This window comes from Myotis yumanensis, unplaced genomic scaffold, assembly GCF_028538775.1.
Source record: "Myotis yumanensis isolate MYYU_CA2020_CCGP unplaced genomic scaffold, mMyoYum1.0.hap1 SCAF_19, whole genome shotgun sequence".
NCBI classification, from domain to species: Eukaryota; Metazoa; Chordata; class Mammalia; order Chiroptera; family Vespertilionidae; genus Myotis; species Myotis yumanensis.
Genome location: NW_027223770.1, coordinates 26,911,573 through 26,927,262, shown reverse-complemented (window position 1 = coordinate 26,927,262; position 15,690 = coordinate 26,911,573). Strand labels below are relative to the sequence as shown.

At 64.6% G+C, this 15,690-nt stretch overlaps 1 protein-coding gene across 1 annotated transcript; it reads left to right on the top strand.

The window, feature by feature from the left end:
• The first annotated feature begins 933 nt into the window (after nucleotides 1–933).
• GUCD1 (guanylyl cyclase domain containing 1) lies at nucleotides 934–12,830 on the top strand. Its single transcript, XM_070399431.1, has 6 exons — nucleotides 934–1,095; nucleotides 6,124–6,208; nucleotides 6,930–7,095; nucleotides 8,246–8,337; nucleotides 9,880–10,121; nucleotides 10,732–12,830. The coding sequence occupies exons 1-6, from the start codon at nucleotides 1,053–1,055 to the stop codon at nucleotides 10,821–10,823; spliced, it is 720 nt and encodes a 239-aa protein (XP_070255532.1). The 5' UTR covers nucleotides 934–1,052; the 3' UTR covers nucleotides 10,824–12,830.
• The last annotated feature ends 2,860 nt before the right edge of the window (nucleotides 12,831–15,690 follow it).

Sequence of the window (15,690 nt, the reverse complement as noted above, 5' to 3'; positions counted from 1 at the left end):
GGAGCCTGTCCCCTTCCGTTTCCTAGTGGCGAGCGTTCTCCTCACCCCGCCGGCTGGGAAACCTGGGCTCTGGCACGATCGTTCCGGTCCCGGAAGAGAGGGCTGATGACGGGGGGTGGAGGGGGTAGGGGGGAAAAGGGAGGAGGGAAGGTCCAGGTGCCGCCGGAAATATCGACCCTCAGGCCGGCAAGGGGACAGGGGTCGCGTTCCCAAGCATCCCGCACTAGGGGACGGACTGGGCCGGGAGGCAGGGATCTGGGGCTTGGGCCCGCGGATCGGGGCGGCGCGGGGTGAGGCTGAAGGCTAGGATCCCCCTCACAAGTCAACCTTTGGGGCGCCCTGAGCGAGGCAGGTATTTCGCCGTACGGACAGGGAGACAGGAGTAGAGTAAGAGGGGAGGAGGGTCGTCCCTGAAGGGATTCGAAATAGGGTTCGGTTTTCTGGAACCCGGCGCTGTCTGGGGTAGGACCAAGCTTGGACCTGAAGCTGAGCGCCTTTGGGGAGCCAATGCGCGCTGAGCGCCAGGGCTCCGGGGCGGGACTCATGAGAGGGGCAGGGCTTCCGGGGCGGGGCTCAGAACAGGGGCGGGGCTCAGATAGGGGGAGTGGCTCAGATAGGGGGCGGGGCTCAGGGGAACAGGATGGAGAAGGGCCCGCGTGTCTGCGGGAGGATCGGGGAAGGGGTGGGGTCACCAGAAGCCGAGGCTGCGAATGGTCGGGGCGGGCTTAGCGCTGGAGGCGGGGCCCCTAGCAATGGGAGTCCGGAGGAGGGAACGGGAGGCCCAGGGAAGGGGCGGGGCGTAGGGAGGGGGCGGAGTCCCTGGGTCCGAGGCCTGGAAGGGGCCGGGGCCGGGGCGGGGCCGGGGGCGGTGCAGCCGCCACCTCCCCCTCCCCCCTCGGCGTTGGCGGCTGCGGCGGTGGCGGCGGCGGCGGAGGAGGAGGAGGAGGAGGAGGAGGAATCCGACACACACCGGCCCCGCTCCCGCCCCAGCCAAAGCCGAAGCTGCAGCCGGCGCCAGGCCGGGGCCATGGGCGCCCCGCGCCGCCCGGGTCATGAGAACGGAGGCGGAGGCAGCGGGGCCGTCGCTGGAGCCCGGTTAGTGCCTCTCTGAGGGCCCGGCCCTCGCGTCGCGGAACGTGGGGAGCCCCGTCCTAGCGCGGGGCAGGGTCCGGCCGCGCGACCTTGGGCCGACCGCCGCCTGCCGAGGAGCGATAGAGCCTCGAGCCGAGCCCGGCCAGGTGTGCACGGCCGCCTCGGCCCCCACCTCCGAGCCGCGGTCACTGGGCCATTCCTGGTCCTCCCAGGGCCGGGGCCGCCGCAGCTCTGATGGCGATCCTGGTGGGAGGGTCCCCCCGGGCTGTGAGGCAGGGGCGCCCCCTTCCCCCAAAGCGCAAAGTCCTGCGGGAGCCGCCTTGGGAGATCCTGACCCGGGGGGACCCGGGGCCTAGAAGCACCAGGAACTGCTGAGAGCGCAGAGCCGTGCAGGGCCCTCCCCCGGGCCTCCCTGCAGCTCTTCGCCCTCTGCTTCCTTCTGCCCCAGGGTGGCCTCAGTGCCTTTGGGGCAGACACCAAGCGCACCCTCCGCGCCCTGATGCTCGGGGTGCTGCTCCAGGAGGGAGGGGCGAGGCAGCGACTGTGCCCAGTGCTAGTGCAGAAAACTCAAGTGAGGTGCCCGCGGGGCCTTGGTGTCCCACTCTGTGCTCTGGGACCAGGCCCCGGCCTTCCCTGAGCGTCGGGGGAGGAATGGCTCACCCTCTGGGGGAGCGCCCCGAGCAGGCGCTGTGGGAATTGTTTACGTTCAGCGCCTGGCTAATCCTGCAGCCACCCCAGGACGCGGGTTACCATAGCTATTTTCGCTTTCACAGACGAGCTGACTGAGGCGCTCAGTGTTCAGGGCCAGTGTCCCGCTTTCCGCCCTTGGTGACGCTGCCAACCGAAGCCAGCAGGGCCGTCAGGGCAGACCTGGCCCTCAGGTGGGCAGTCCCTCTGCCCCAGCGCCCACAGCTAGCGGCGGCTTGGGCTTGGAAGGGCTCGCCCGCCCTTATCACCCCCCACAGGAGTCTCTCTGGGTCCCTGTGGGCGGACCTGCTGGTGCCAAGACGGGGATCCGCCATGTGGGGACGTGTAGGTCTCCGGGGCCTTGGGATCAGGGCCTCCAAGGACCAGGGCAAGAAGAGAAGGGACAGCAGAGCTCAGAGCAGCTGTTCTGATGAGTGCGGACAGACGCCAAGCCCAAGCAAAGATGGCCCAGCGAGTGGGTGCCGGAGCCCAGCCCACAGAGTGAGGAGGGGGCCATGCACAGGGCTGCTGTCCTGAAGCCTGGGGGGGGGGGGGTGGCGGGGGGCGGGCATTGCAGTGGCAGGTGGGCTCGGGCCATCTCAAGGGAGAAGGCCTTTGGGGAGAAACACCTTTCATTCACCAAGCCTGTCTGAGTGCCTGCTCGGGGCGAGGGCGAGGAGGGGGTAAATGCCACCTTGTCCCCACCTGCCAGTGAGATAGCGTCCATCTGTCCAGTGGGGACGCCATCTCAGATACTCCATGTGGAGGGGCTCAGAGAGGAAAAGGGACCGGAGCACTTGGACATGTAGAGATGGGAGACAGCATTCCCGACCAAGGGATGTACAGTATATACAAGAGCAAAGTTGGGGAAGTAAACAGCCTGTGTAAGGACAAACAGAAAGGCAGTTTGTGGTCACAGGGAGGGGCTCTTGACTAGGGAGGCCCGCCACCCTGAGGGGACAGCACCCTGTATAGAACTCCCTCCACTCAGCCCCGGGCAGGGAATGATTTTAGAACATGAATCCTCGGATGCCGGGGACTCGGGTCTTAGTCACTATAGTGTCCCTAGAGCAGCGGTTCTCAACCTGTGGGTCGCGACCCCTTTGGGGTTTGAACGACCCTTTCACAGGGGTCGCCTAAGACCATCGGAAAACACATCTATAATTACATATTGTTTTTGTGATTAATCACTGTGCTTTCATTATGTTCAATTTGTAACAATGAAAATACATCCTGCATATCAGATATTTACATGACGATTCATAATGGTAGCAACATTACAGTTATGAAGTAGCAACTAAAATAATTTTATGGTTGGGGGTCACCACAGCATGAGGAACTATGAAAGGGTCGCAGCGTTAGGAAGGTTGAGAACCACTGCCCTAGAGCCTAGCACACAGTGGCTGTTTAATAAGTTCACTTCTTCCCACAAATGTTTATTGAGTCACTACTAAGCATCAGACACCAGTCACTGGGAATAACAGTGAAGGAGATTAGCAAATTCTCTGCCCTCGGGGAGCTTATAGTCTGTCTGGTGGAGACAGATTGACTTTATTATTGTTGCTGTCGTTATGTTTTGCTAAGTGCTGTGAAGGAGGGCTCCCTTCCCCCAAGAGCATAGTCCGGAAAAAGCCTCTCAGAGGAGGAGACTTTGACCTGAATGACAGTAAGGGCCAGCCTTGAGAACAGCAAGGGAAAGAGTTCAAGACAGAGAGCGACATGTGCAAAGGCCCTGGGGTGGAATGAAGCTGATGGGTTTCCAGGGTAACAGGAACGGGATGAGTGAGGGAAAGGGCCAAGGCGAGGCAGGTGGGGCTCGGGTTGGGCCGGGCCCTGCAGGCTGTGGTAAGGGGTGAGAACTGGATTTTAAGAGCAATGGGGAGCTATGGGTGGGCCCCCTCTGGCTTCTGTGCACAGAGATGGGAGAGGGGCTGGGGCTGGAATTTAGGGCAGAGGACAGGCAGGACTAAGCCCTCAGACTGAAGCCGGGGCAGCTGCAGGAGGCAAATGTGCGAAGGCCGTGAACGCGGGGCCAGAGGTGCTGGGTCCGGGGAAGGGGGGCACGAAGGCTCAGCCAGCCTGGGCTGGTGCGTCAGGGCCTGTCCCGCTGCATGGAGGGCAGGGTTCACGTCAGCACCTGATGGGCCTCACACACATTCTTGCCCTGAGCGCGCCGCACTTTGCATGCTGGAGCGCCTGTGACGGCCTGTGCCACCGAGGAGGGAGCAGGCCCGGAGAGGTCAGGTGCCTCAGCCAGCAGCTGCCCCGCACCCTTGGGGAGGGAGGCGTGAGGCAGAGAGACCAGCACAATGCAGCAAAGGAGCAGTCACGGGTCCCTGCCTCCTGGGAATGCACAACAGCAAGGGCCCCTCCGAGGCACAGTGTGCACTGGGCCTGGTGAGTGCGCAGATAAAGGAGAGGGCGTGGCCAGCCGGGGCTCAGGGGAGGCCCCAGGAGTGATGGTATCTGTGCTGGGGAGGATCAGACAGAGAGCAGGCACCTGTGACCCCTCCAGGCAGGCGGCCCGCAGGTCAGAAGGGCCGGATGGACGCCAGGGGTGGCCCTTCTGGTTGGTGCACGCCTGGAAGCCAGGCTCCGGGCGCTGCACCCGCTGGTCTTGAGTTCAAGAGAGACCCAGGGGCGCCTGAGATGAAAGGGCGCAGGCTGGGTTTCCGGTGCTGAGCAGGTGCCGTGAATCAGCACGAGTGGCCCGGACGGCTGAAGGGAGGGACCTCCGTTCTTTAGACTGTGGACTTTGTCCAGATTCCTGGAGTCCCAGACGGGGAGGGCCCTGGAGGCTGGCGCCAGCTCGCCCCCCCTCAGGGCCTCAGCACGTGCTGTTCCCTCTCTGGCTTGTACTTTTTTTTTTTTAATCTTCACCCAAGGGTATGTTTTCCATTGCTTTCTAGACAGAATGGAAGAGAGAAGGGGGGGGGGGGGGGAGGAGAAACATCGATTTGGTTGCCTCCCGCACGCACCCCTACTGGGGCTGAGGTAAAGTGCCCTTGACCTCGAATCGAACCCTGGACCCTTCGACCTGCAAGCCGACGCTCTAACCACGGAGCCACCGGCCAGGACTCCCTTGTGCTTCTTGACTCTCGGTCCCCAGGGCGCACCCTACCATGTTCTCCGGCCTCCCTGTTCTCTGGGGCTTGCTTGGTGTTGCCGCCTGCCGGGACAGGGACCTGCCACTGCTATATCTCCAGGCCAAGCATGTCAAACTCAAAGGCTGACACGGACCAAATAAATGAGCCACGCAGCCCGCGGGCCGCGAGTTTGACATGCTTGCGCTAGGCCTTGGGAAATGCTTGTCGATTGAATGACTGAATCAGACCAAAGTCCCCCACTTTGGAGATGGCCAGACTCGGTCCAGCCAGAGGAAGTCAGTCGCTCAGCCCACAGCCAGCCGGTGGCCACGGGGCTCGTACACCCTCCCTTCCCCGGCCCCGCCTCACTGCCCGGCCAGGGCCTCCTGAGAGAGAGGCCGCCCAGCTTCGCATGCCCCCTGCACAGACTCTACGTCACAGCCCCCTTCTCTCAACCTGGGCTTCACACCGGGGTGGCCCCGGGGGCTTGGAAGTCAGACAAACCTCCAGGGGCCTCGTGAATTCGGACATGAATATCGCTAAGCGACTTTCATGAGCTGCCCCCAAAAAGAGGGCTCAGAGAGAGGCCTGTGGGGCTGTGAGTGCGCGTAGTGGGGGGCAGGCAGACAGGTAATGTCATGAAGACGTGACACAGCCCTGGCCGGTGGCTCACTTGGAGCTTCGTCCCATACACCAAAAGGTTGCGGGTTCGATTCCCGGTCAGGGCACATCCCTAGGCCGTAGCTTCGGTCCCACGTACAGGAGGCACCCGGTCAATGTTTCTTTTTTTTCTCAAATGAAAAACACGTAACCTCGGGTGAGGATTAAAGAAAAAAAGCCAAGGCAGGAGATGGCTCAGTCACTGGAGGCCAGGAGAGCCCTCAGGTGCAGGCGGAGGGAGGTGTGCACAGGCCGGGCACGCGGAGCCGCGTGGCCGGGGAAGGCTCTGCCTCTGGGAGGCCTGTGAGGACACACATGCGGGTGCGGAGGAGAGGCTGCGGGGCAGCAGCCGCGGAGGCACTGTCCTAAGAGCCGTGGGACCCAACCTGCCGGGGGATGTCGAGTAGGGCTCACCTGCTGTGACTGGTTTTGTTTCGGGGCGACCGCTGCTGTTGTAAGGAGAGTGGGTCGGAGGCCGAAAGGCTGCGGACGGGCCCCCGAGTCGCTCCCGCGGGGCCTGGGCAGGAGCCGATGGCCGTGGTTCCCCGGTGGCAGCGGCCGCCGTTCCGGACCCGTGACCGCCTGTGTTTCCACGCAGGGGACTTTGTGCAGCTGCCCGTGCCCATCATCCAGCAGCTCTACCACTGGGACTGCGGCCTGGCCTGCTCCAGGATGGTGCTGCGGTGAGTGGCGGGCCGAGGCCCACCGTCCACACCACACGGGGGCGGCCTGGGTGGGATGCGGCGTCCACGTGGCCGTCCGTGGTCGGGGCCTGTGGAGGCTCCGTGCCATCTGCAAAAGCAAACGAGGGTGGACCCGGCCTTCCTGGGGTCCTCTCGGGGATGCCTGGGGCTCGGGTGGCGAGGGAAGTCCTCGGTGCCCAGGCCCGGCCCACAGAGTGACCCCATGACTGGGACATAGGGCCTTCCCCCTCCCAGCCCCAGGCTCCTGGGGGACCCTAGCTGTCACCAGGACTTTGACCGTCGGAGCCCGGGGGACCCCAGCCGTCACCTTGGAGCAGGAGTTTCAGGCGCTGCTTCCCCTCCACCCGTTTCCCGTCCGGGAATTCCAGGCCCGATAGGGTTCAACAAAAGAATTCTCTGACCCAAACTCAGAAAGCCACTGACGTGGTCCCAACCCCTCATCGGAGAGATGAGCTCGTGAGGCCAGAGGGGGTGGTCACTTGCCCAGAGTCACGCAGCCCACAAGCGATGTGAGAAGCAGGCTCTAGGCTCCAGGGACAGCATGGCGCCCAGGCAGCTTCCGGTGGCACCCAGGCCGTGTGTGGGCAGGACTTGAGGCCTCGTGGCAGAGGACGGAGCCTTCTGGGAGCGGGCGCTCTGCCAGGCCGATGGGCCGCAGGGGAGCGTGAGGACGAGCGACCTCAGCGGCGTCTGCCCACAGGTACCTGGGCCACGTGGACGACGGCGAGTTCGAGGGGGCCCTGCAGGAGCTGCGGCTGACCCGCAGCATCTGGACCATTGACCTGGCCTACCTGATGCGCCACTTCGGAGTGCGGCACCGCTTCTGCACCCAGACCCTGGGGGTGGACAAGGGCTACAAAAACCAGGTGAGCCCCCCATGACTCTCTCACCACCGACGTTCCTCCCTCCCTCCCTCCCCCTTTCTCTCTGACATCAATAAAAAAATTTTTTTTTTAAATAAAAAAGAACCAGGTGAGTGGCTGGCCGCCAGCCCTCCAGCAGGTTCGGTAGTTGGGAGAGTGTGCAGTCAGGCCTGGCACGTGAGTGGGCGCACAGGTGGGCGGAGACCGGGGAGCAGATGTGCTCTGGGCAGGACTTGGAACCAGTCAGTGCAGGTGACCTTGAGGCGCCTCCTACGCAAAGGATCTGAGCAGCAAGCTGGTTCCTCCCAGCACCCCGCCCCAGAGGGCCCTGCCACTCGCCCTGGACAGCGTGAGTGTCTCGGGCCGCCTTCCGCCTCCTCCCCCGCTGCCCTCAGCGCACACTCTCACCTCGTCCGGCCACCATCTGCCCATGTTCTTCCTTCTCACGGGAGCAGCGGCTCCAAGCTGGGTAGTGGGTATTCTGGGGAAAAAACCAAAATATCATTTTTTAATTTTTTTTTTTGAAAAAGAATGCCGACCTAGGCCGGCCAGTACACTGGTATTCCCCCTCCCTGCACAGCAGAGCCAGGGTGGCCTGCCTCCAGGCGGGTCAGCCCGGCTCTGAAACTTGGCGGGCAGAGCCGCTGCTGGCCTCTTTGGCAAGAGAGTTGCTGCCGGTGGCCAGGGCCAGGCAACCTCATTCTCCCCTGAACCCCCAGGCCAGGCAGAGGGGGCTCTTGCATCTGGTGTGGTCACCACGGCTGCAAGGCAGAGCCCGGGGCCCAAGAACAGGGTCACTTGCCGCCTCCACAGGGGCTCCGGCCCCTTAAAATCCCCATAGAGCCAAGTGCGTCCCATGGGCCTCCCCTGGCGGGCTGGGCGGTCACTCCTGCTCATTTGCTCAGACTCCTGCCCATGCACACCAGGGCTGGCTGACCTCCCCCAGGGAGCCGCTCAGCCGCTGCCCACCTGCCTCCTGAGCATCGTCGCCACGCCTCCGTGTGGTCCTCCGCACTCCTGTCCGCTGGGGCAGACAGCTCCCTGCCCGCATCGCCTGTGCCGTCTCTGACTCAGAACGTGCTCTTTGTCCAAAGGGGCTGAGGAGCCGGCGGGGGTGGGGGTGGGGGGCCTCAGCCTGTCCTTCTCTCTGCAGTCCTTCTACAGGAAGCACTTTGACGCCGAGGAGACCCGCGTTAACGAGCTGTTCGCACAGGCCCAGGCCTGCAAGGTGCTGGTGGAGAAATGGTGAGCCTCCCCGTCCTCCTTGTGCACCCGGCACCCGTAGACTTGCCTGGTCGAGGCCTCAGGATGGGGTGAGAAAGGCTAAGGCCGGGGAGTCGGGCAGCCTGGGGTGTCCTGCCCGCGTGGCTGTGGGCACTGACTTACCCCCGAGCCTTGGTGTTTTCATTCATCAGAAGGGGACCCGGGGGGGCTACTGCTGTGCACAAACCTCTGCCTGGGCGACGCTGAGCGGGGGCTGGCGGTGCAGGTGAGCAAGACAGACGCCAGCGAGGAGCCTGGAGGCTGCCGGGGGGACAGCCCAGTGAGGAGGGAGGCCTGGCTCCCTGCTCTCCCCACATCTCTGACCTTACCCGGGTCTCCCTTCTCATCTACACGGGGGCGGGGGCTAGGCAGACCCTGGGAGGAACTTGCCCAGACGTGAGCGCCGTCTTCCCGGCTCGCTGCGGGCTCAGCGCTCGGGCCTGTGGCTCAGGTCCCAGCCGGCCTCTTCCAGCCCACACCGCTCTTCCCAGTCTCCCCGTTCTCTCCAGACTTCCGTGTCCATTATGAGCCACGTGTGGCCACACTCTGGGCGATTTGGAGAGCGGGGGCGGTCTCCACGCGCCTTAGGCCACGGGAGCACAAATTGCAGGGAAAGGCAGCACGTGCTTCCCGGGTGGCACCTGGCAGGTGCCGTCCTGCGTGGGGAGGCGTGCTGTCCGCCCCTCGGGTGAGGAAGCAGGAAGGGAAAACCGGTGAGAGCCGCCCAGTCCCCCGGGCAACGTGGCCCTGGCCGGGCTGTGACGGGACCTGACGCTTCCACAGGCAGCCTTTCCACGCCGCCCCGCCTTTCCCGAGGCAGGAACCCACTCCCGTACAGACCCTCGGGGCTCAGCAGGTGTTTGTTTCAAAGACCAGATGGGAAAATGAGGTGCTTCCCAGGGCGGAGGCAGCAGATCCAGCTGCCACATGACGTGGGCTGGACTGGGCTGGCCCGGCCGAGGGGACCCACGTCCAGCCCCTTCCCTCCTGGTCTGGGCACCGCATGGGGCGCTGGCTCTGCTGGCCCTGGGCCCTGGGAGAGCTGCGGACCGGCCCTTCCTGGACAGCACTCTGCCGCCAGGAGCCTTGGGGGCAAGGAAAACAGCCCCTCAGAGAAGTGTGGGGGTTTGACCTGGCAGCGCCTTGCGTGGCTCGGAGTGGGGGCGTACGTTAGGCTGATGGTCCCCACGGGAGCCACACGAGTTAGGGTGAAGGACCAATGGAGGCGCTGGGCTCACATGATTCACTCCGCCCAGGAGGGGTCCCGGGTGCTGCTCCACTAGCCCTCGGCGGGGGGGGGGGGGGGGGGAGGGGGGGGGTTGTCTGGGCCTGACCCCACCCTGTGAGGGCCCGATGGGGCCGGCCTGTTCTTGGGCACACGCGGAGCCCCTTCCACTGGTCCTGCCCTTGGCCTTGGACTGAGCAGGGAGCTCGGGGGGAGGGAGGAGCCCTGTCCCCAGGCCGTGTGACGGGTCCAAGCAGGGTCACTGGAGAGATGGGGTGTGACCGCCGCCTCCCCCGCAGCTCGGTGAGCGTCCAGGACATCCAGGCGCACCTGGCGCAGGGCCACGTGGCCATCGTGCTGGTGAACTCGGGGGTGCTGCACTGCGAGCTCTGCTCCAGCCCCGCCAAGTACTGCTGCTTCGCCCCCCGCGGCCACCGCTGCTTCTGCCGCACCCCCGACTACCAGGGCCACTTCATCGTGCTGCGCGGCTACAGCCGGGCCACGGGCTCCATCTTCTACAACAACCCGGCCTTCGCCGACCGTGAGTGTGGGGGAGGGGCCCAGACGCCTGCACCTCCAACCTCCTCCCGTTCAACCTGGGGGGCCAAGGCCTCCCCCCGCCTTCTCCCCACCCCGGCTCCTCCTGGGCCTGTCCTCTGGGCCATCCCTCAGGCCAGGCCGCACACCAGCCACAAGCCTGGGGCCGTGCGGGCCCCTCCACCCCCTGCTCATCGCCAGGCCTGGCCGTCTCTCCCTCCCACGCCACCGGCCTCCCCCACTGCCCAGGGCCCCAGGGCACATCTGCTGTACAGACTGCAGGCTCCTCCCCCCACCCCTGCCCCCCCAGCCCCGACTGGAGGTCAGCACACTCGTCAGAGAGTCTGAGGACCCGTCCGGGCTCCCCACTGCCCGGGGCAGGAAGGACCGCCCTGGCTCAGACTTACCCGCTGCTTTCCTCTCGGGGCCGCACTTCATCGCTGACCTGGGGAGGGGTCAGGGGCAGCTCCCGAGGCCACAGCAGCAAGGAGGGCTCCGGGTGGGAGACTGTGCCAGGAGTGGCGGGGGGCGGGGGTCACGGCCGCCCACCCTGGTCCCCGGGTGCCAGAAGCAGGTGCTGCCCCGCTGCTGACCGCCCTGCCCGCCTCCCGCAGGAATGTGCAGCACCAGTGTCAGTAACTTCGAGGAGGCCAGGACCAGCTACGGCACGGACGAGGACATCCTCTTTGTCTACTTGGACAGCTGACAGCGGAGCCGGGCCCACCCAGGAGGCCCGGCCCAGCCCCGGCTGCTGGGGCTTGGAGACAGAGCGAGGGCCTCAGCCCGTGGGACAAAGCCCCAGGGAATTCTGGGAGGTCGCAGCACCTGACTCATCACCCACCAGTGGTGAGTGCCATCATGCCACTCAGCCCGCACACCCGCTGGGTGCTGGAGACACCCCCAGAGCTGAGCAGAGCCCCCCAGGACCCCAGCCTGACTCCGACTGCTCAGGGGCACCCAGCTCCGGGGGCGCCCGTACTGCCTCAAGCCAACCCCGGCTCGGGGAGCGGCCTGGCCCGTCCCCGCTCAGACCTGGGGACCCAGCCCCGGGAGAGAGGTTGCTTGTCAGGACAGCATGTGTGTGTGGAGACTGGCTGACCCGGCCTCGCTGGGAGCTGTCCCCCCTCCCCCCTGGGGGTGCTGTGGAGCCCCAGTCCCCATGGCTGGTGGCCCCTGGGAGGGCTGGGCCTTGGGCAGAACAGACTCTGTGCCCCCACAGCCCTCCAGGTGCCCAAGCTCTAGGGGTGTGGGCAGGCTTCTGCCACTGGCCTGCGTCCCAGCAGCGGGCTGTCCTCTGAGAACGGGGAGCCTCAAGTCTCGCAGGGCTGGGTGCTGGGCGCCAGGACAGGCTGCGGCCTCCCCCCACCTTGGTGTTCACGCCACGACCTTTGGCTCAGAACATTGGGTCTCCTGCCTGGGTGAGAAGCGGTGCCCGCCCAGGTCACAGCGCGGCGTGGGCACGGGCGAGACTGTGGCTTTCTTTTCTTTTCTTCTTTTTGGGGGGAGGGAGGCGGGTTATTTGAGATTTAAGTTTTCACTAAGGGGTGAGACTCACCCCCAAGACGCTAATAGTGAGACTGCAGGTACTTGGAACACGGACACCTCTTCACAGGCAGACGCCAGTTCAGGTCCCTCCTCAGAAAGGAGGCCCCGCGGGGCCCATGCCAGGCCCTCCCCTGCAGGCAGAACCCCCTGGGTCGGGGCGTTTGCCCGGGACACTGACAGGTGAGCTGGGTCTGCACCTAAGAAATAAGGGAAGTGGATCCTGCCCTCGGGCGGGACCACCCCCACCCCCAGGGGCTGCCTCTGGCGAGGGGTAGGGGTGCCTACAGCCCAGCTCCGCACCCCTGCGTCTTTGTGCCCAAGGCTGCTCCCCCCCAAGGCAAACCACGCTCAGCATCTGCCCCACCCGCCAGCTGTCCCTCCCCACTGGCGGCTGGCGGGGCTGGTGGGCCCTGCTAGAAGGGCTGGCAGGCTCACCAGCGTCTCACACCAGCCGTGGCCTTGGCCGAGAGGGAGGTGCCACCCTGGGGTGCAGCTAGTGTGGTCTTCAGACTGGCCTCCTCTGTTGCCTTAACGCTGCGTGGCCCGGGATCCCGGGGAGCCTGGCTCCATGCCCAGGAGCCCACGTGTGGCAGCGTGGGGTGGGCGTCCTCAGGAGGGTCTGGGGAGACTGGCGAGGACAGATGCATCGTGGGGAACGGGCAGGGCGGCTGTCAGGGAGGCTGAGGGAGGGAGGCCGACGCAGCTGGTGGGAGAGCAGCCTCCGTGAGGGTGGGCAGCGCCTCCGTCCATCGTGTGACACTTAAAAGCGCTCCGTCCCTGGGCGTGGAGGGTGGCTTCTCAGGGGACAAGGCAGGGTCACCTGTCTGGGAGGTTGACAGGAGAGCTGCCTGTCCCTGAGCAGCCATCTGCCCGGGGAGGGTCTCGGGGGGAGGGGGAGGCGGGGGGGGGGGGCGGTGAACCACGCGCCATTGTGCAATGAGAAATCATGGAGATGGAGATGGGCCAGGAAGAGCCCTGTCTGCCTACAGACCGACCCCCTGTCCACAGCTGGGTCCCGGCACAGTCCCTGAGCCACGTGGACAGGTGGCTCTGTCCACTCCAGCCACGTGGGGACAAAAGGGATCTTTTGCATTGCGGAGATTTTATACATAAATCTATTTTGTCTGTAATGAGCCATTCTCAATAAATGTTTCTCACTGCAACGTGACTGCCCCTGGCCCGCCTCCGTGAATTCTGTCTCTGTCCCGAGTGTGGCTGGGCCTGCATCCCTCCTGATGCTCTGCCAGCCCCGGGCAGGCTGTGCGGGGCGGAAGGGCCCAGGGTCTCAGCTGGCCTGGGGCCTGAGGACTGCAGGACTGGAAGCCTTGGAGAGGGAGCTGGGTGGGGGGGGGGGGGGGCACAGGAGGGGACTCAGCCCTTGGACCCTCCACCCCAACTGACCGGCAGCTCCCTTACCTGCCAGTCTTCCATTCGGTAAGAGTTCTGACAAGGCGTGGCTGGGCCCTGCGTTAACTGCACCTTCAGGCTGCCCGGCTGGGGCTGGGCTGGGACAGGACGTGCTGCCACATCCCTGGAGGCGAGTGACCGCGTGCACGCTCAGAGCCCTTTCTCCTTCCACGGTCCCTGACCCCCGCGCTCTACCCCCGCCTCAGCTGCTTTAGGAAAAGGTCAGGGATCAAGGGGGGACCAATGCCACATGCACCTGAGTGTTCAGGGGGACATTAGGGATGGGAGGGACTCAGACTGTCATGGCTCTGCTGGACGAGTTCCCAAGTCACCATCCGATCCATCGGCGGGGGCGGGGTGATGGCATTTCACGGGAGTACAAGCTGGGGCCGGTCCTTCGGTCCAGGTATTGTGCCTGCATCTGAGCGTGCCCTAGACATGGGTGCTGTCCCCCCAGCTCAGGTGCCAGAGGGGCTGCGCCCCGTCAGGAAGGCCCGCACACGTTCCCAGTGCTCGTGGGTGTCGCCGCATGTGCTCCCTGTGGGGAGGTTAGGGTTTAGCCTGTGTCCTTTCGCCCTGCGAAGTCCCCAGCTGGCACTGGGGTGCGGCTAGTGTGGCCGTCAGAAGTCTCAGCCCTGCGATGCTGACAGCAGGGAGTGCACCCCTCCCGCAGCAGCGGGACTGACAGACCGAGACACTCAGGGACTCGGGCCTGGCCAGACCCACCGTGTGCAGCCTCCCCGACAGCCATGGGACCCGCTCCTCCCTCCTCCCGCCACCGCTCCCCTGGAAGCTGGCACCCGCTTGGAACTCGGGGAGCGGAGGCAGCATGGCCTCACTGGGCACCCTGCTTGGTCCTTTTAGGTCGGCTCACCCGCAGGCCGGCACCCTCTGAGCAGCACCCAAACCACGGACTGCTCTGCGGGCTGCCCAGCGAGCTGTGGGCCACTCGCTCCCTTTGGGGCCCCACGATCCATGGCCCCGTTAAGCCCTGTGCGTCTCCGGGGCTGGTGCCTGTGCTACTGGGGCCGCTGGCCTTGGAGTCTGGACGTCCTGTTCCCTGACAGTCACCAGGTGTGCCCTTGGGAGAGGCTTACTGCTGGGCTCTTGTTGAAACTGAACACCTAACCCGGGAAAGCCTGGCTTGTGCAGTGAAAACAGTACATTGGGGCCCGGCCAGCGTGGCTCAGTGGTGAGTGCCAACCTATGAACCAGGAGCGCACTTTTCGATTCCCGGTCAGGGCACAGGCCCGATCCCCAGTGTGGAGCGTGCAGGAGGCAGCCAATCCATGATTCTCTCTCGTCATTGATGTTTCTCTCTTTCTCCCTCTCCCTTCCACTCTGAAGTCAATAAAAATATATATTTTTTTAAAAAGACAATGGTTCATTAGATGACAGTGGGCTGGGCTCAGGCAACAGCCCAGCTTTCCCCCCAGAACACCGGGGCCTGGTTCACCGATGGGCCAACTACATGGGAAGCTGTGGGTCCCTGGGCTGGGGTGCTGTTCGCCCAGAACTGAAACCGGTGAGTCCCTCCCGCAGGAGGTGGCGCTCCAGGGCAGGCTCACAGGCCCGGCCAGTGCTCCAGGGGAAAGCCGGGCATGTTTTCACGACGCTTGGGCTGTGGCCAATGGCCTCGTTTTTCGAGTTGACACTTAGAAAACCTCGAGCCAGCCGATGAAAGACACCCTCTGGGTCCGCGGGCGGTGGGAGTAAACTGTGGCTGCGATGACCTGGCTGGCTGGCTCGCGTTAGATGCCCAAAGAGCTGTTTTCTGCGGAGACCAAGTGGAACAAGGCTGCTGACTGCACTCCCTCCCTCCCGCCTGCCCCGGATTGCCACCTGGGTCCTTGTGCTGGGCCTGGGCACGCCCCCGCTGTGGACCGAGCGCAAAGGAAATCACTGTTCTCAAGGCAGACGGCAGCACCGCATGCCAGGCCCGGATGCCTGCCAGGGCTGGCCTCTCGCAGAGGAGCCACCTCGCGCAGGGCACGCCCGCCTGCTCAGGGCAGGTTAATGCCATCGCACCTCCGACACCACGTGGGGTACTGGCGGCGCCCACCGCTGCGGACACTTTCCCAGGTCACGTGGTTGCTGTTCTGGTCCAGTCAGCCGACTCGCGGCCCATCCTGTCCACACACCTTGGTGAAGAGGGTGTCACTGCGGCGCTGACTCTAGAAAGGCCACTGCCTGCGTCCGTCTGCTGGGAAGTGGTGAGGCCACGAGGACCGATTCTGACATCTGGGGACTCACACGTGGCTGTTCCTGCATGTTGCTCCTTTCTCTTCCCTCAGAGCCACTCCAGGCCCGCCTGGCCAGCATAGCGTTCGAGTGACCACAGCCCAGCAGAAACAGGACCTGGAAATTCAAACTTGACTCCGGTCCAGCCACTTGCATTCTCTTGTTGGACTGACAGGGTCTTAGATGATAAAGACAATGACCACTTGAGTGAGTCCATGGCTCGCTGAGACCCCGTGGCAGCTCAGGTGGGACAAAGTGGGGCCCTGGGCGGTGTGGCTCAGTGGATAGAGCATCAGCCTGCGGACTGAAGGGTCCCGGGCTCAATTCTGGCCAAGGGCACATGCCCGGGTTGCGGACTCAATCCCCAGTGTGGGGCATGC

Bases quoted from the DNA above. Each gene is read 5' to 3' on its own strand.
- GUCD1 (XM_070399431.1), top strand. From the start codon at position 1,053: ATGAGAACGGAGGCGGAGGCAGCGGGGCCGTCGCTGGAGCCCG. The intron at 7,096-8,245 runs GTGAGCCCCCCA...TTCTCTCTGCAG, and splicing joins ACAAGGGCTACAAAAACCAG to TCCTTCTACAGGAAGCACTT. The intron at 8,338-9,879 runs GTGAGCCTCCCC...CCTCCCCCGCAG, and splicing joins AAGGTGCTGGTGGAGAAATG to CTCGGTGAGCGTCCAGGACA.